The 19,809-nt window shown below is 43.5% G+C and overlaps 1 protein-coding gene across 1 annotated transcript; it reads right to left on the bottom strand.

Moving 5' to 3' along the window:
• Window positions 1-572: 572 nt before the first annotated feature.
• Window positions 573-17,155, bottom strand: LOC144503094 (lysophosphatidic acid receptor 6-like). Its single transcript, XM_078227595.1, has 3 exons — window positions 17,076-17,155; window positions 3,820-3,981; window positions 573-2,994 (listed from the first exon to the last, which is right to left on the bottom strand). Exon 3 carries the CDS (start codon window positions 2,947-2,949, stop codon window positions 1,930-1,932), a length of 1,020 nt encoding a protein of 339 aa, XP_078083721.1. The 5' UTR covers window positions 2,950-2,994; window positions 3,820-3,981; window positions 17,076-17,155; the 3' UTR covers window positions 573-1,929.
• Between the last annotated feature and the right edge of the window lie 2,654 nt (window positions 17,156-19,809).

Raw genomic sequence — 19,809 nt, 5'->3', positions numbered from 1 at the left:
CCATCTGACGAAGGAGCAGCGCTCCAAAAACGAATAGTATTTGCTACCAAATAAACCTGTTGGACTTTAACCTGGTGTTGTTAAAACTCTTACTGTGTTCACCCCAGTCCAACGCCGGCATCTCCACATCACGGGAAAGGTTCCAGTGGATTGGAAAAATGCTAATGTTGCGTCCTTATTCCAAAAGAAAGGGAGGCAAAATGTGGGAAATTACAGATCAGTTAGTTTAAATCTGTTGTTGGGAAAGTGTTAGAATAAATTATCAAGGAAACAATATCAGGACACATTTGGAAAGTCAAAACGCTATCCATCAGAGTCAGCACGGTGTTATGAAGGGCAAATCATGTTTGACTAATTTGCTAGAGTTCTTCGAAGATGTAACAAGCAAAGCGGATAATGGGGATCCTATAGATGTAGTATATCTAGACTTCCGGTAGGCATTTGATAAGGTGCCGCACAAAAGGTTAATTCACAGGATTAAATCGTATGGGATATGGGGTAATTTATTAGCTTGGATAGGTGACTGGCTGATGGACAGAAGACAAAGAGATAGGATAAATCTTTTTTTTTCTGGATGGCAAAAAGTAACTAATGGGGTGTCACAGGGTTTGGTCCTTGGGCCCCAGCTATTTACAATCTATATTAATGACTTGGATACAGGGTTAGAAGGCTCTATAGCCAAATTTGCAGATGACACAAAAATAGGCGGGACAGTAAGTTGCAGTGAGGAAATAAGAACCCTACAAATGGATATAGATAGGTTAGGAGAGTGGGCCAAAAGATGGCAGATGGAGTTTAACATGGATAAGTGTGAGGTCATGCATTTTGGCCATAAAAATGGGAAGGCAACTTATTATCTAAATGGGGAGAGACTTCGGGGTGCTCCGATGCAGAGGGATCTGGGTGTCCTCGTTCATGAGTCACAGAAAACTAGATGCAGGTGCAGCAGATAATAAAGAAAGCAAATAGAATGTTGGCATTTATAGCTAAAGGAATAGAATATAAAGATAAGGAAGTATTGTTGCAACTTTACAAGGTAATTGTGAGGCCGCACCTGGAGTATTGTACACAGTTTTGGTCCCCTTATTTGAGGAAAGATGTAGTGACATTGGAGGCAGTTCAAAGGAGGTTCACTAGATTGATTCCAGAGATGAGGGTTTTGTCATATGAAGAGAGATTGAACAGCTTAAGCTTATGCTCTCTGGAATTTAGAAGAATGAGGGGAGATCAAATTGAGGTATATCAGGTGATAAAAGGTATGGATAAAATAGACATGGAGTGGATGCTTCCTCTTGTGGGGCATCCTAGGACGAGAGATCATAGTCTTAGAATAAGGGATAGCAAATTTAAAACAGAGTTGAGGAGAAACTATTTCTCCCAAAGGATTGTGAATTTGCGGAATTCGCTACCCCAAAGTGCGGTGGATGCTGGGGCAATGAGTAAATTTAAGGAGGAGTTAGACAGATTTTTAATTGGTAATGGGTTGAAGGATTATGGGGAGAAGGCAGGAAAGTGGGGATGAGGAGCGTATCAGCCATGATCGAATGGTGGAGCAGACTCGATGGGCCGAATGGCCTAATTCTGCTCCTATATCTTATGTACTTATGAACTTATAAATGGCAGAGCAGGCTCAAAGGTCTGAATGGCCTACACCTGCTCCTATTTCTTATGGCCTTAAAGAAAGAACTTGCATTTACATATTAACTTACACCACCACCAGATACCCAGAAGAAATCACAGCCAATGATGTTCTTTTGAAGCATCCAAACTGTTGTAAAGTAGGAAATACTAAAATGTTTAGATCTATTGCAGTTGTCTGGTTAAATTAAGTTCATTAAAAGCATGTGGTTGCTTTCAAGTAAAATATAGCTAGAAGTCCGATGATAAGTTATTTACTGTAATAAAATTGTAGCAAAAACATTTCACTGTCTAAGCAGTGGATCTTTCTGCTGCAATTGAGTTACCTGCATTGAGATTCAGTTGTTTGAATTGACACCTGAATAGACTTAGAGTCCCTTTGAAAGCCACTTGGAATTTCCTACTGGAAAACCAGTAGAGCAGAGGATCGAGACAACAGTTCACATTGGCTAGCACAATAGCGATGTAATAAATATTTTCGATCTTGTATAGCAACTGGCACGTGGCCTCAGGGTAGAGATGTTTCACTATTACAGCAACTAAACGTGACACTTGTACTGGCAAGCAGCAAATGAGGAATGTAACCAGAGACACGGCAATCATCGCCATTGATTTCACTTTCATAGCTTTCCTCCTGGAAAGGCTGCTGTCCATTTTAACTATGTAAGCCCCGAGCAGGATGTAGCAAGTGACCGAAATCCCAAATGGGATGATAAAGCCGGGGAATAAAATGACCATTGTCCACGTGAAGTATACAGTTGACATTTCAGTTTGGTGTATACGTAAGCACTGGGTAACATTGTTCGTTTCAGATGTTTTGAGGACGAAAAAGAATGGCAATGCGTTTATACAGAGGAAAATCCATATGCCTATGCAAATGTGCTTCACATGCCTTTGGTTCTTAAAAATGCTGTGTTCCGTCAGGCGTACAACTGTGACATATCTATGCACACTCACCAAAGTCAGGAAGTAGATACTGCCGTACATGTGTATGAATAATAAGAACACCTTTAGCTGACACAGGAACTGTCCAAATGGCCAATGATTCGCCATTGAGAAGTAGGCGATCATGAATGGTGCCGCAGGAGCTATGCTAATGTCTGACAAAGCCAGATTAAACTGGATGGTCATTCCAGGCTTCCACTTCTTGAAGCGAAACCAAAAAGTATAAAGGCTCAAGGCACTCAGAGCAAAACCAATGACAAAAACCACACTTAGAAAGGTAGGGATGAAAATAACCAGCTTCTGAGGTTTGCATGCAGTATTACTGATTGAAGTATTAAAGGTCATTGCAAGACCTTGTTTTTGCATCGAGAATAGCAGAGCTCTCAGATCAGGTCCCTCTGGTTAATTGACCTAGGAAAATAAGCAAATACACATATTTAAATTGAAATACATAATTGCAGTCATTTCAGTGTTTCAAAATGCACATTACGTCTGACATTAGAATTGTGGATCAACCCTGGGAGGATTTTCCCAGATGTAGGTATGGTGGCCAACGCTGGATTGGCCTGGAATTGGCAGGAATTGATAATCAGACTCCAGGACAGTTATGTGTGCTTTGCAACGTTGGAGAAATATCACAGGGCCATTTAAAAAGATCGTTTTCCCTTTATGTTTTTTTTGAACATTTCTCTTTCCCAGATACAAAAATATTTGCCTGACAATCAAAGCATCAACCAGTCGCGTAATGAGTCTTTTTACTTAGCACTGCCACCTCACAGCGCCAGGGACCCGGGTTCGATTCCAGCCTTGGGTCACTGTCTGTGTGGAGTTTGCACGTTCTCCCCATGTCTGTGTGGATTTCCTCCGGGTGCTCCGGTTTCCTTCGACGCTCCAAAGATGTGTGGATTAGGTTGACTGGCCATGCTAAATTGCCCCTTAGTGTCAGGGGGCCTAGTAGGGTGAACACTTGGGGTTATGGGGATAGGGCCTGGGTGGGACTGTTGTTGGTGCAGGCTTGATGGGCCAAATGGCTTCCTTCTACACTCTATGATTCTTGGTAACAAGCTGATCAATACTGGTTGTACAGCCAACTGCCCCCCCCCAAAAGGAATCTGACTTTCTGTGGCAACGTACACTTTTACATCCACATTGCTGTCCAGAGCTCTGAATAGTGACGGGAAGCCCTCCAATTTTCTCTCCACTATGTGGCTGACGAAGAATCGCTCGCCCCCTTACCTCCTGCCATCAGCATATGTCGGAAGGATTAGCAGATCTTTGGCCACGTTATGAATCCACCTTCCTCGGCCGCCAAGTCCTGGAGTCAGACTGAACCCAGAGCTTCTGGTTCAGAAACAGGTTTGCTACCCACTGCTTCACAAGACCTCAGTTGCTGAATAACTAAAAAGTGGGAAATAATTAAGGGAGCTTTTAAATAACAGAAGGATATTATTATGTAAATTATATAAATATGAATAAATGTATAAAAGTGGAGCAGTTCAACTTTTTAATTTAGCAAGATCTGCAGAAAGTAATTAGATTGTGCTATTTGTGCATTTGTGCCAGTCTAATGCAGCAACAATGTCTAGTTTCCCGTTCTTTTCACAGAAATAGTGAAGCATAAATAATATACATTTTCTTTGTAAGACCGCGTGCAACCCAAGAACAGTGGGTAACAGTTTCTGAAGGACCACAGAGGCTGATGCAACAGTTAATGCCCTGACATTGCACACCCAATGGTGCAGAATCAGCATGGATGTAACTGCTTTTAGTCTGTTTACTTTTTCACTTATATATCTTTCTCCAGGCACGCTGATAGCTCTCTGGCACTTCCCAATTTTCATCAATGGAGATAATGCATCCATAGCTTCAGTGAAGTGTGGGATATTGTGTTATATACTTGCCTACGTATTTGTTTTTTAATGGACAGGGGATGGGGGTCAAAGAGCATGAGGTATTAAGAACAAAGAACATTACAGCACAGGAACAGGCTCTTCGGCCCTCCAAGCCTGCACTGACCATGCTGCCCGACTTAACTAAAACCCCTTCCCCTTCCGGGGACCATATCCCTCCATTCCCATCCTATTCATGTATTTGTCCAGGTGCCCTTAAAAGTCACTATCGTATGTGCTTCCGCTACCGCCCCCGGCAGTGAATTCCAGACACCCACCACCCTCTGAGTAAAAAACTTGCCTTGTACATCTCCTTTAAACCTTACCCCTTGCACCTTAAACCTATGTCCCCAAGTAATTGACTTTTCCACCCTAGAAAAAAGCTTCTGACTATCCATTCTGTCCATGCCCCTCATAATCTTGTAGACTTCTATCAGGAACTGTGAGAAGTGCTGTGGAGGCCCTCAAAAATTAAGTTTCCTTTACAACAACCAAAACCATCTAATTTGCAGCAAGCTGCACTGTGATGATTTTGCACCTTGCCGCGCTTTCACAGTTTCTTTTCAACCAGATAACACAAATTATACAATCAATCTTATATTGGCAATTTCGGAATGATTTTGAACTAGCCCAAAGCACTCAAAGTTAGAGGTTTACAGATGGTACATGAGAGTAACATCGATGCCACTTTCTTTAGCAATACTCAGTGCAACACAATGGACCTCAGTGTGAGGTGTTTAATTTGACACTTCATCTTAAACTTATTAAACCCTTGGCTGCAATTTTCCATTTTTTACTCCACAGTCTGGCTGGAATATTACAGATATGAGAAATCCCAGCCCATAGAAACATAGATGTTGACATGAACTGGTAAAAGGCATGTGATAATCTTATATTTCTGGTCAATTATTAAGAACCCAACTAATATTTTCTGATATATGACAGACCTTTAAACCAATTATTTTTTCTTTTTAGTACATGAATACAGAAAAAAATGAATCCTTGTACTCAATGAAATATATTAAATGAATTTAAAACATTGCAATGGTTTTAATAGAGCTTAATTTAAGCTATTCCTCTCCTCTTCATGTTTCTGCTTTTTGCTTCTGGAGTTATCAACTGTCTTGATTATGGTCCTATGGCATTTGCCACCAGCACATCCTGCCATCCCCCCCCCCCCCCCCCCCCCCCGCCCCCCCACCACTGCCCCCCCACCCCTGCCCCCAAGCCCTCTCCCACACACTGATGCTTCATCAGAGTGAATCTATTTCATATGAGAACCTTGTCAGAGACTGTCTATAAGCAAGGGGGGTGGGGGGTGGAGGGGGGGGGGGGGGGGTGGAGAATGGGTGGGCATCTCAGCCAAACGCAATTCCAACCAGACTTCCAGAGAGGTCAGAGCCAACATTTTGAATCTGGATGCGAGTCATCCTGACTTGAAATGTTGGTTCTGATCTCTCCTCACAAGTGCAGTGTGATGACTTCAGCCAGGCTAATGAGATGGGCTTGCAAGAGTATGAACTACCTGATGAGTCTTAGCCATCAATAGGTCCAGGCAATGGGCGATCGATGGGGTCGTCCATCTGACTGTCTGCCTCTCTACCGCGGCTATATTCGCGGCCAGGTGTCCCTGGAGAGGGAGCATGCGGTGTCCACGGGCGCAGTTGACGCCTTCTGCACCCACTGGGCACTGCAGGGGCATTATAAACCCCGATAAACACATTATGATTTAATGTTTTAAGTTTGCTTTGTGATTTGATTTTTGGTTCGGGCTGTTCCCTCCTTTTGGGGAGCTGCCCTTTTTAATTTGTCCTTAAGTTAATTTGAGTTCGTTTACTTGATTGGTGTGAAAAGAAATACCTGATGAGCCTTAATTGATGGTTAAATCAGGGAGCCTCATGCTCCCTATTTAAAGCAGGTGTGTCAGACTCCCAGTCTGCATTCAGCAGGGAGCAACAGGAGAGCTGGCTGTGTACAGATGTATGGTGCAAATAAAATAACTTGGTGACCGGACGTTCGCCTCCATGGAGTTATTACATGCAGGCTGCCTTTAAGCAGCATGAGCTATGTTCATTACTGGGCCCTCGCTGATGCTTGCAATGTCTGAAACAACAGGATTCACACAGCGATCATTTAACACAGGAAGAAGAGCCAGTTTAACATGCTGCCTTAAGCACAATTAACAGGCACAGGTTAATATAATGCGGAATCCCCACTTCAGTCTTTTAACTTGACAGGCGAAGCATCTTTAAGCCATTCTTAAAGGAAAAGACTCCCTCTCTTGCTCCAAAGTTATAACTTTCTGTTCTCCATTTCCTCCCCGAAGGTGCTGTGGCAAAGTTCCATGGATGCCAACAATCACCCGGTAGCTCACCCAAGTTATTTTTAATTCATTTGTAGGACATGGGCGTTGCTGGCTGGGCCAGCATTTATTGCCCATGTATAATTATTGCCCACCTAGTTGCCCTTAAACTGAGTGGCTTGCCAGGCCATTTCAGAGGGCAGCTGAGAGTCAACCACATTTCTGTGGCTCTGGAGTCACATGTAGGCCAGACCAGGTAAGTACGGCAGATTTCCTTCCCTAAAGGACATTAATGAACCAGATGGGTTTTTTCGACAATGGTTTCATGGTTGTCAGGAGGTTCTTAATTCCAGACATTGTTTATTGAATTCAAATTCCACCATCTGCCGCGGTGGGATTCGAACCCGGGTCACTCTTTGTGTTTCATCGCTAATGTCAGTATGCTGCTTGCTCCCTGTCACACATACTGTCCAGAAGAGGTTAATGGAAGACAATCAGCAGAGCGATCTGAAGCCAATTGGGGAATTGGCTGTCCCCTCGCTCAGATCAGCTAACTCAGCAGAGATGCATTTATAATAAAAATAGAAAACGCTGGGTAAAATCAGCAGATCTACATTCTGGAGAAGCGTCATTTAGATCCAAAATGTTAACTCTGTTTCCCTCCACAAATGTTGCCAGACCTGCCGCATTTATTCAGCATTTTCTGTTTTTATTTCAGATTTCCAGCATCCGCAGTATCTTGGTTTTTACTAGAGATGCCTCACAGTGCCAGTGACCCGGGTTTGATTCCCGACTTGGATCACTGTCTCTGCGGAGTCTGCATGTTCTCCCCGTGTCTGCGTGGGTTTCCTCCGGGTGCTCCGGTTTCCTCCCACGGTCCAAAGACTTGCTGGTTAGGTGCATTGGCCATGCTAAATTCTCCCTCAGTGTACCCGAACAGGTACCGGAGTGTGGAGACTAGGGGATTTTCACAGCAACTTCATTGTAGTGTTAATGTAAGCCTACTCGTGATACTAATAAATAAACTTAAACTCATGATGCATTGGGATGAGTATGAAATGGCAGTTTTAGCAATTACACATTGACTTACTGCATTCATTGCCACTTCTGCATAATGATTGTTCCACTGTGCAAATATTTCCACTGCTAAGTTTCTAACAAACTGGTTTATTTACTAAGGAACACAAAATCATGACCATGCCAAATGACCGAGAAAGGTCAACTGTACTGACAGGTATTGGATGTACATAAAGGAACATTCAACGTTCGGTTAATTTTACTCCGTAATGCCCAATTCGAGAAACAAAAAGCACCCCAATGGCAGATAGACACTTGAACTCAACAGTTTTCAAGTTATTGTGACCACAGAAAAAAAACTAAATTTGTTGCAGCCCAATTTGGAACTCATTCAGTTTTGACCGTTTTATTGGGTGAGAAACTAAAAAAGCACAACGTTTATAGGAGATGACTTCACAGTTTCACAATGACAAGCTTCCCGAAGGAAAACGAAATGCCACTGCCCTCAGACTTTGACTATAACCAATTTTGTGGGAAGATTGCCTTTAATAAGGGAAAGTTACCAATCTGATTGTGAACAAAAGTTACTTTTCTGTGGTTAGGACCAATGCGCAGGATCAGAGTGCTTCAGGCAGGATGCCAACCTTAAGGTCCCGACCTAGAAAAGCGAGAAAGACACAAACTCCAATTCCCATTGGCTGTGGCCAAATGTGAAGCTCTCACTCATTAAGAATCGCATTCTGTTTCTAGTAACTTCCTCTTTTCCACATCCTGTAAAAATATGCTGTTCATCAAGTACACATAAATTATGCCACACGTTTGGCTCATGTTAATGTTTATCCTGTGCACCATCAGTCCATAGAATCGTAGAATCCTCCACTGCAGAAAGAGGCCATTCAGCCCATCGGCTCCTCACCGACCTCAATCCCTTTCAGGCCCTATCCCCATAACCCCATGCACTAACCATTGCTAGTCCCCCTGACACCAAGGGGCAACTTAGCATGGCCAATCCACCTATGTTGCCTTTAACCTCTATGGTCACACTATTTTTCTTCAGCCACATATCTAATCCATAATTCAATATTGGAGGGGTGGGGGGGAGGCAATTTTCCAACCTCATCTGGTGCAGATTGTGCCAATCCCGGAAAATAGCGTGCGAGTGCAAAAATTGGTTTTGTGTCCAACACCAAACGGTTTGCAATCGTCCCGGTCCCTTTCTAATGGCGCAAGCTGGGTCATGCTCTTTCTGGGCGCAAGGCCGATTAGCATATTTAAATATGTATCGTCCATTCGACCAGCCCCTGGGCACTTCCGACCATTGCGTGAGAATGGTGAGAATCATTACTGGTCTCGACTAGCGGAGGCCATGCATGTGGCCTAGCCAGGCTCAGGGGCTCAGAGGCCATTGAAGCCCCCGGGCACCTGGGGACATGGCTGGGCGGTGCCCATCTGGCAATGCCCACCTGACACACCAGCAGTGCCAGTTGGACATTGCCCATGTGCCAGGGGCAGTGCCAATGAGGTGGGGCCTATGACGGGGAGCTATAATGGAGTGGGACTCTGCAAGGGTTTCATGCAGAGGGGTTCAAGTGGAGGGCATCTTGCAGGGCTGGAGAATGCAAAGGGGGCCTTTCCGGAGTCATGACAGGGGACCTTTTGAGTGACCCCAAGCCCCAATGCTGGCGATCAGTGTTGGGGAGGGGGTGGGGAAACATGCCGTTGATGAATTGGGAAGTGCCAATGTCGGATGGGGGGCGGGATGGGGTCTTCCAGTGCACCGTTCCACATCGGTGCCCGATTGCTTTGCAGCTGGCCTCACCGGTGTGTATAGAGATAAGGTGCACTTTGAGTGACTGGGCAAGTACATGGCAGATGCAGTATGATGTGCATGTCTGGTTTGCCTGCTCAGGAGAATTTAAAAATTACCATGGCACTATTACAAAGAGAAACAGAAGCATTATCTCCAATGTCCTGGCCAATATTAATTCATTCATTCAACATCACAAAAAACAGATTATCTGGTGATTGCTGCATTTGGGCATTTACTGAGCGCAAATTAGCTATTACAACAGTAGCAAAAGTACATCATTGGCTGTAAAGCACTTTATGGCATCCATTGGTGATAAAAGACGCTATATAACTGCAATTCGAACTTTTCTTCCCTCGTTCTAGACTCTCCACCAGTGAAGTAGTTCATTTCTTTCAGCCTAATCCCTTCATAATTTCAAACACCTCTATCAGGACACTGGTTCATCTTTTCTGTTAGAATGAAGGCAGCCCCAATTATGTCCTTGTATTTTTTTACAGTTTATTTATTAGTGTCCCAAGTAGGCTTACATTAACACTGCAATGAGGTTACTGTGAAAATCCCCCAGTCACACACTCTGGCGCCTGTTCAAGTACACTGAGGGAGAATTTAGCATGGCCAATGCACCTAACCAGCACGTCTTTCAGACTGTGGGAGGCAACCCACGCAGACATGGGAGAACGTGCAGACTCCACACAGACAGTGACCCAAGCTGGGAATTGAACCCAGGTCCCTGGTGCTGTGAAACAGCAGTGCTAACCACTGTACCACCCTGCTGTCCACTGTGCCATCGTTTGTTGATGCCAGATAATGACTTGGTGATTTGGAACTGTATCCTCATCTCAACTTGCTTCCTATCACATACCTGAACACAGTGGTCTTACAAAGATTTTATATAGACTGGCAATTATTTCTCAACTTTCATATTCTATACCTCTTCCAATAAAACACACTATTTTGCATTTTTAAATGATCTCTTCCATCAGCTTCTAGTTTTAATGTTTTGGGATTTGGAACTCACAAATCCCTCTGCTCATCACCACCATCAAACCTTCCCTTCAAAGTACTGTTACCTTCATTTCTAGAACCAAAATGTGCCATCTCATACAATAAAGCAAAAACAGAAAATGCTGGAAAATCCCAGCAGGTCTGACAGCATCTGCGGAGAGAGAATAGAGCCAACGTTTCGAGTTAGGATAAACCTTTGCCAGATGTGCCATCTCATGTTTACTGATGTTAAATTCCATCTGCCCCCTTGTTTGTCCTTCCAACCTTCAATCTCAATAACCCCTTGCAACTTCCTTTTGCCTTCAATCATTTAATCGGCTTCTCATCCTGATATAGGCTGCAAATCTGAGCAACCCTCCCCCTAGGTCTATATCCAAATCATTGAAGTACACAGTGAAAAAAGTCAACCCAAACAGAATCGAGTAGGACATCATTTCCAACTTGTTGAGAAACTGCCCTAATTCCTGTTATTTGTTTCCACCCCTTTAATCCGATTCACTATTTTGCACATTGCAACAAAATTCACCAGTACAAGAGAGACTTCAACACAAATATATTCATGAGACACAATTAATTTTCTCCAGTAGCTATGTCTGGGGAGGCAGTGGCAAGATGATGCTGTCACTGGACTCGTGACAATCCAGAGACCCAGGGGAACTGCTCTGGGGGGAGCTTCACTACAGCGGATGGCAAAATTTAAATTCAATAGAAATCTGGAATTAAAAGTCCGCATTGTGGTTGACTGTGAGATGGCCGAGAAAGCCATTCAATTCAAGGACAGTTAGAGACGGGCAATAAATGCACTCAGCAACACCACACTCCATGAATGAGTAGAAATGCAAAAGTTCTTGTACAGATCATTATACTTTGTTAGTATATTTTAAATACTACACACAAATGCTCATAAACAGAGAGTGAAAATGTGAGGCTAGGAATACTGCGGCAAGTAACTCACCTCCTGACTCCCCAAAGCCTGCCTACTATCTACACAAGTGTGTTGGAATGCTCCCCACTTGTCTGGATGGGTGCAGCTCCAACAAAACTCAAGAAGCTTGACACCATCCAGGATAAATCAGCCTGCTTGATTGGTACCATATCCACAAACATCTACTCCCTCCACCACCAATGCTCAGTAGCAGCATCTACAAGATGCACTGCAGCAATTCACCAAAGATCTTCAGACAGCACCTTCCAAACCCACAGCCACTTCCAACGAGAAGGACAAGGGCAGCAGATACATGGGAACACCACCACCTGCAATCTCCCCTCCAAGCCACTCACCATCCTCACTCGGAAATATATCGTTGTTCCTTCGCAGTCGCTGGGTCAAAATTCTGGAATTCCCTCCCTAATGGCATTGCGGGTCAACCCTCAGCACATGGACTGCAGCGATTCAAGAAGGCAGCTCACCACCACCTTCTCAAGGGCAACGAGAGATGGGCAATAAATGCTGGCCAGCCAGCGACGCCCATGTCCCAGGAATGAATTTTTAAAAGTTCACAGCAAACATCAACATTCAACATCTAATATAAATCATCACCGTTCAGTTTGTTACTTACTTAAAAAAAAACCCACAACAGCATCAAAATATCTTTCTGGACTTGAGTCTTTGCTTTTGGTTGAGCAGACATTTATACCCTGTAACCGAGTGCTACTCTTGGATGTGAACTGCGGTGTTGCCTGTTGGCCATATATATGAGAAGGTGTTGTATGGCCAAGTTATGACTCAGTTACAGAGTGGGTCTAAAAATAAAAACTCAATTGCGAAGATCAACACAGTGGTTCCAACATGTATTCAACAGAGAAATTGGGCTTATTCTCCTTGGGGCAGAGATTAAGAGGTGGCCTTTGTTATTATTTTTTTACTCCATTCTTAAAGTTACAAAGCCAATGCTCAGAGTGGATCAGGCAAACCCTCAAATCCATTCCTTATCTGCTCCACAAACCAACTTCAAAATCCAATTGAATCCAATTCAAGGTCCTCACAAGGAAGACAAACAAGATCCAAGCTGACAAGATGAGGCATCCTGGACTTCATCGGACGCTTGATCTTAGCCAAAAGAGCAAGAAGCGATAAAGAGATGACCTTATTGAAGTGTTCAAAATTACAAAAAGGGTAAAGAAGAATATTCTGTTTCCATTAGTTGGTACGTCAGTGACTCGGGAGTCACAATTTCAAGATGGTCAGCAAGAGAGCTATGAGTGAGATGAGGAGAAACTTCTTTACTTAGAGAGTTGTTGAGATTTGGAATGCGCTGCCTGGGAGAGTGGTGGAGGCAAATTCCATACGAGGTTTCAAAAGAGCTGGTTATGTATTTGAAAGTGTTGAATTTCGAGGGCTACGGGGATAGAATTGGAGAATGGGACCAGCTAGGTAGTTCTTTTGGTAGCTGGTGCAGACACGATGGGCTGAATGGCCTCCTTCTGTGCTGTAAAATTCTTTTTAGTTTTTTTATTTTATTTATTAGTGTCACAAGTAAGCTTACATTAACACTGCAATGAAGGTACTGTGAAAGTCCTTAGTCAACACACTCCTGCCCTTTTCGGGTACATTGAGGGAGAATTTAACATGGCCAATGCATCTAAACCAGCACATCTTTCGGACTGTGGGAGGAAACCGGAGCATCCGAAGGAAACCCACACAGACACAGGGAGAACGTGCAAACCCCACACAAACAGTGACCCAAACCAGAAACCCAACCCAAGTGCCTGGTACTGTGAGGCAGCAATACTAATCACTGTGCCACCAAGCTATGGATGGTATTTTCTGGCCATGTTCACATTGAAATCAGAAACTCCTGCCCGAGATCAATGTACCTTTCCATGGTCCACCTCTCGCCCGCTATGATCCCCGTGGTGGGCGGAACGGGAAAACTCAGACCTATGTGTCCAAGGCTTAATCCTGCTGCCTCTTCAATGGAATCTGGTTCCTTATTATGGTTTAAGTGGAGTTCAAGGTCAAGACCACCCATCCTGTTCCATTGCCTTTAACTTTCCTGTGGCGTTTCTTCAAGACCATTTTCAGGATGCTGTTGCGATGTTGGCTTCAAAGGGAGTCTCCACTGAAAGTTGACACTATGGGGTGGATTTTAGCTCACTCAGCAGGAAACGGTTTCTACTGTTGCTTCTGGACAGGCAGCTGACCTATCAGCCCAACATCAGCAGGACCCTTCTTTAAACATGCAGATGAAGTTCTCCATTGCCATAATTGTGTCTGTGGTAACTTGGCCACACAAAGGTGGTGGAATGTGTTCTGATATTCATTCTTCTTTACTTATGAAAATAACAAAATACAGCATAGCATGAAGTCAGGACCGGAGGCAGCTCGTTACACAGGTCCCTCGTGTCAAAACTAAACCCACAAAAGCCTGTGCTACCAATGACATAATTCACACATGCTCATACCCACTGAAGATGGTTGAGAGCTTCAAGTTTCTAGGTGTCCAGATCACCAACAACCTGTCCTGGTCCCTCCACACCGACACTATATTTAAGAAAGCCCACCAATACCTCTACTTTCTCAGAAGCTTAAAGAAATTCAGCATGTCCACTCCGACTCTCATCAATTTTTACAGATGCACCATAGAAAGCATCCTTTCCAGATATATCACAGCTTGGTATGGCTCCTGCTCTGGCCAAGACTGCAAGAAACTACAATGGATTGTGAACGAAGCCCAGTCCATCACTCAAACCAGCCTCCCATCCATTGACTCTGTCTACACTTCCCGCTGCCTCAGAAAAGCAGCCAGCATAATCAAGGACCCCACGCACCCTGGACATAATCTCTTCCACCTTTTTCCATCAGGAAAAAGATACAAAATCTGAGGACACGTACCAACCGATTAAAGAACAGATTCTTACCTGCTGCCGTCAGACCTTTGAATGGACCTACCTTATATTAAGTTGATCTTTCTCTACACCCTAGCTATGACTGTAACACTACATTCTGCACCCTCTCCTTTCCTTCACCCATATGTATTCTATGAATGGTAGGTTTGTCTGTGTAGCCCACAAGAAACAACACTTTTCACTGTATCCCAATACATGTGACAATAATAAATCAATTTAGTTCAATTCAAGACATCAGTTTGTATATTCAAATCGGAAGACACTTACTATAACACTCTACAATACTGTTACTAACTGTAATTGTAACTGATCTGAGCAGGGAAGCTGCAGCAGCTTGGTCTTCAGGGGAGGACCATTTAGAAGTGGAGTGAAAGCAAAACAATGTCATTCAAGGTCACTTTTTAAAACCTTTTTCTTTGCTAGGAACAAGAGGAACTGGACTGGAAAATAGCCGCCGTCAAGTTCTCCAAACTACTTCATTTGAATTATGAAGCAAATGGGTCAGATTTAAACTCACTCAAAACCCATTCGCTGACACAGGGGGCGGGGGTTTACGGCCTTGCTTCTTCCGAAACGGTAAAGTCCCGCCTCTGAGGTCAACAGACCTTCCCATTGTCCGCCCCTTGCCCACACCGATTCCCGTGGCCGCCGGGGCGGTAAGATTCCAGCCAGGGTTGAAAGCTGAGCTCCACATGTTCACAGGAGTATGTGGTGGGTTGTGAATCAAAAGATGCTGTGCATTTCGCATTAAGGGGTCTACACCATCAAGGTGGAGCTAACTTTATTGCCATCATCCTGCGGGAAATGTTACCATCCCAGTTATTGTTACCACTGGACAGGAAGATTCTAGAATCGAGCCCTGGCTCGAAGGACCATAACTTTTACTTTTTGTTTTAGAAAATGTGGAAGAACAGAGTCAGAGGACCACTAATTAATTTTAACAACAAGAAAAATACATTTATTAAACATGAAAAGTTTGATTATAATACAGTATTTACTGCCCCTTTAGCTTCACAAATGTGTACAGTTTTCAAAAATAACACCCCCATTCTGAAAGCAAATAGCTGATGCCACTTCTTCCATGTTTTCTCTCACAATGCCCCCAGATGATTGTCACTTGTGGGTTTCCAAACTCCACTCCCAAAAAGACACTTTCTAAAATCTTTCTTTAAACATTGCTTTCCACCTGCAGTTTGCCTTAAAACTCTGCTCCAGGTTTTTCAAAGACTCTGTCAAACAAAACCTCCAATCCACTTTTAATAAAGGGTCCAGCACCTCGTTTTCCGCCTCTCCTTTCAGGATTCCTTTATCTTGAATTGCAACATGCATCCAAAATGCTGCACAAATTCAGGTATTCAGGCCCCAGCAGAATACCATTGCTTCAATCACTGGAAATAGGAGCACCAAACCTTATGATTACTCTAGATGTGTGTACTCTCTGTAGCCAACTTCACCAGCTCTTCTTTTCCCAGGTCTGACTTTGACATCCATAAGCAGCAACTTGCTCCAAAGGCAGTTCTTCTTTGATTCTTCTTACTTCAATATTCCTGGAGCTTCTTTTCCATTCCCTGGCTTCTATAAGTTCCCCTGAAGCTTGCTTTCATGCACCTTACTCCGTTATATGGCTTTTCTGCCTCTAGCAAATCTATGTGAGCTGCTTTCTCTCTCACTTCCTAGCTCCAACTGCTATGAGTCCAGCTAAAACTCATCTCAAAAAGCCTTTCTGCCCTCAAGGTGCCCTTGGTTACTAAGCAACGACTTTATAATTCTCCCAGCTTGTATACTTTTCATGCTATAACCTCTTAACACTACAGAAGCACAGTTCGGGCTGACCAAACCCCCACACATACAAACACCTTTGTCTTGCATGAATCTACCCTTCCTTACACAGAAACACTACATTAAACCGAGTTAAAACAATACCTTATATCTATGGGTGGCACGGTGGCACTGTGCTTAGCACTGCTGCCTCATAGCGCTAGGGTTCAATTCCAGCCTTGGGTGATTGTCTGTATGGTGTTTGCACATTCTCCCCATGTCTGTGTGAGTTTCCTCCGGGTGCTCCGTTTCCTCCCACAGTCCAAAGATGTGCAGGTTATTATGATTGGTCATGCTAAATTGCTCCGTAATGTCCTAAGATGTGTGAGGTAGGGGGATTAGCGAGGTTTCTATTTGGGGATAGGGCTTGGGTAGAATGCTCTGTTGGAGAGTCAGTGCAGATGCAATGGGCCAAATAGCCTCCTCCTGCACTGTGGGGACTCTATGATTCTATGAATATCTAACAATACAAATATAGCTCATCAAAAAACTACCACTAAACAACACCATGCCCAAATTCTTAAATGCCAGTGATATTGTAATGATACACGAAAGACAAATTTTGTTTATTATTTTTGGCAAAAGAATGGGATTCCTCTAAAACAAAAGATTTATGTGCTTGATAGAAATCACTTGAAATCATCCCTTTAGATGCATATCCTTAACTTAGAACAAATCTGAGGAAAACTTCCTTAGATTGTGTTATTTTCTTCCTATCAACAGTGTTGCAATGTTTCTTTTGGTGATGAAAGTCCAGTAAATTATAAGGCCCAGGAATTGCTGAAAAGAGTGTACAACCAACCTTTACCGGCCTTGGTCCCTGTCACACAGACGTTTAACCCTCGAGCAGCTGGCTCCCATAGTACAGGATCTTCATCTTTACTGTAATCACGTGGATGAGGTTAAAATTTAGAATGAGAGTTAGACATAGGACTGTGGCAGGAAAGGAAAAGAAGTACGGTTCTTACAGCATAGTTTTTGTTTGTAGTGGTCTGTCGATGCAGCCTCGAAAGGGCCCCTTCTGCACTGTATGATTCTATGATTCTATAATGTCAGCAAGGTCAACAAGCCTAGTCTAAAGAACCCCAAGAAATGCAGTTAAGACAGTTAATGGCCATTCTAAATTGACCCTAGTGTCAGGAGAATTAGCAGGGTAAATATGTGGGTTTACGGGAATAGGGCCTGAGTGGGATTGTGGTCGGTACAGACTCGATGGGCCAAATGGCCTCCTTCTGCACTGTAGGGATTCTATGATTCTATGATTCAATGAAGTGAATATTTGTTCAGCTGTACAAGCGGGTACAGAAGAAAAGAATTGATTAGTACTACTTGGAATTGTACCTCACAACAACCAACAATCTGCAAGGCTAATCATGGTGCTCATTTCCCTTTCTTTAGAAAAATGATGTCGACATGCCCAAAGTCCCTCTGGTCAAATATTTTCACTCATCCTTTCATGAGTACTGACACTTACAAAGGTCCTACAATCATTGCATGCAAACAAGCCAGGTGAACTGAATCGAAGGCCACCGTGTGCATCTGGGTTTCTCCCTGTTCTGCTCTTCATACTCTCACAGGACTGCTATGGGATAAAGATCTGTCTGGACACAGCTAGAGAGCTCTGTACTACTTTGATGAGCAGCAGCTTTATTCAGTCCTGCACATAAAGTGTCGCCGCGAGTGATAAACTGTGTACTCAGCATCCATGTGCACCATCTCACTATCGATTGAAATTTCAATGTTTCATTGGGTTTAATTTCTGGATTATTAACTTTCTAGCTGGTTGGTTTCTTTCAAATGCAAAATACAAATTGTAAAATATTTAAATTGCAGGATCGAATTAATAGAATGTTTATTAGTTTACTTCAGTATGTCAATAGACTATCTGGTACATGACGGTTAATGAAAGTATTTTATTTAAAGCATTAACAACACAATAATATCATAATCGTGCTCCAACAGAAGTGAATAATCATAGAATCATAGAATCATACAGTGCAGAAGAGGCCCTTTGGTCCATCGAGTTTGCACCGACACTTTAGAAACACCTGAACTTCTACTTAATCCCACCTGCCAGCATTTGGCCCATAGCCTTGAATGTTATGACGTGCCAAGTGTTCATCCAGGTACTTTTTAAAGGATGTGAGACAACATGCCTCCCCCATTCGGGCAGTGCATTCCAGACCGTCACCACCCTCTGGGTAGAAAGGTTTTTCCTCACATTTCCCCTAAACCTCTTGCCCCTCACCTTGAACCTATGCCCCCTTGTGCCTGACCCTTCAACTCAGGGGAACATGTGCTCCCTATCCACCCTGTCCATGCCCCTCATAATCTTGTATCCCTTGATCAGGTCGTCCCTTAGTCTTCTCTGCTCCAATGAAAACAACCCAAGCCTATCCAACCTCTCTTCATAACTTAAATGTTCCATCCCAGGCAGCATCCTGGTGAATCTCCTCTGCAACCCTTCAGTGCAATACAACATATATGAGTATCTTGATAGTTTTATTTGCCATTTCTGTGTTAATTAAACCATTGTTAAAATATCTCCATGATTATGATTCTTATAAAGTTTCAGCTTGCTTTTGCGCCCGAGTTTGCAGACAAAACACCACCGGCATGCCACATCTTTTGCAACACTTACCCTTAACTCTGAAAACCAAAATGTACCCGCATCCGTCTAATTTGTGACTTGAAGAATGAGATACTTAACTAGTGCCAAAAAGGGAAGTGACCCTCATGTGCTTAACTACGTGATTTATATAAAAGGAAATGAAAAACTACAACAGTTTAACTGTAGCTACAATTCAAAGTACGTCAATGAGTTTAAAGCACTTTGGAAAGTCATTGACACTATATCTCTTTTATTCTCTTTTATTATAAGCTCTTTTATTCTTATTTCCTTATTTGACAAAGAAAACAAAATGCAAAACAAAGAACAGTACAGCACAGGAAGAGGCCCTTTGGCCCTGCAAGCCTGTGCGTTGTCCTATCTGGACCAATCGCTTGTATCCCTCTATTCCCCGTCTGTTCATGTGCCTATCCAGATAAGTCTTAAATGTCTCTAGCGTATCTGCCTTGACCACCTCACTGGGTAGTGCATTCCAGGCCACCACCACCCTCTGTAAAAAGCTTCCCCCGCACAACTCCACTGAACATTTCTCCCCCCCCCCCCCCCCCCGCCCCCACCCCCGCCCCCGCTTACCTTGATCTTGTGCCCCCTTGTAATTTTCATTTCTGCCCTGGGAAAAAGCTTCCAACTGTTCACCCTATCTATACCCCTCATAATTTTATAAACTTCTATCAGTTCGCCCCTCACCCTCCATTTTTCCATGGAGAATAATCCCTGTTTATTCAATCTCTCCTCATAGCTAATACCCTCCATACCAGGCAACATCCTGGTAAATCTTTTCTGTACTCCCTCCAAAGCCTCCACGTCCTGGTTGGTTTCAAGAATTGCTGTGGAGGTTCAGGAAAATGAAACTGCTGGGATCGCACTCTACCAGTGGACTTACTTCTGCTGCGCCAGGATTTGGATT

This window comes from Mustelus asterias, chromosome 13, assembly GCF_964213995.1.
Source record: "Mustelus asterias chromosome 13, sMusAst1.hap1.1, whole genome shotgun sequence".
NCBI classification, from domain to species: Eukaryota; Metazoa; Chordata; class Chondrichthyes; order Carcharhiniformes; family Triakidae; genus Mustelus; species Mustelus asterias.
Note: the sequence above shows the minus strand (reverse complement) of the source record. Positions and strands in the feature narration are given on the sequence as shown.

Bases quoted from the DNA above. Each gene is read 5' to 3' on its own strand.
- LOC144503094 (XM_078227595.1), bottom strand. From the start codon at position 2,949: ATGCAAAAACAAGGTCTTGCAATGACCTTTAATACTTCAATCAGTAAT.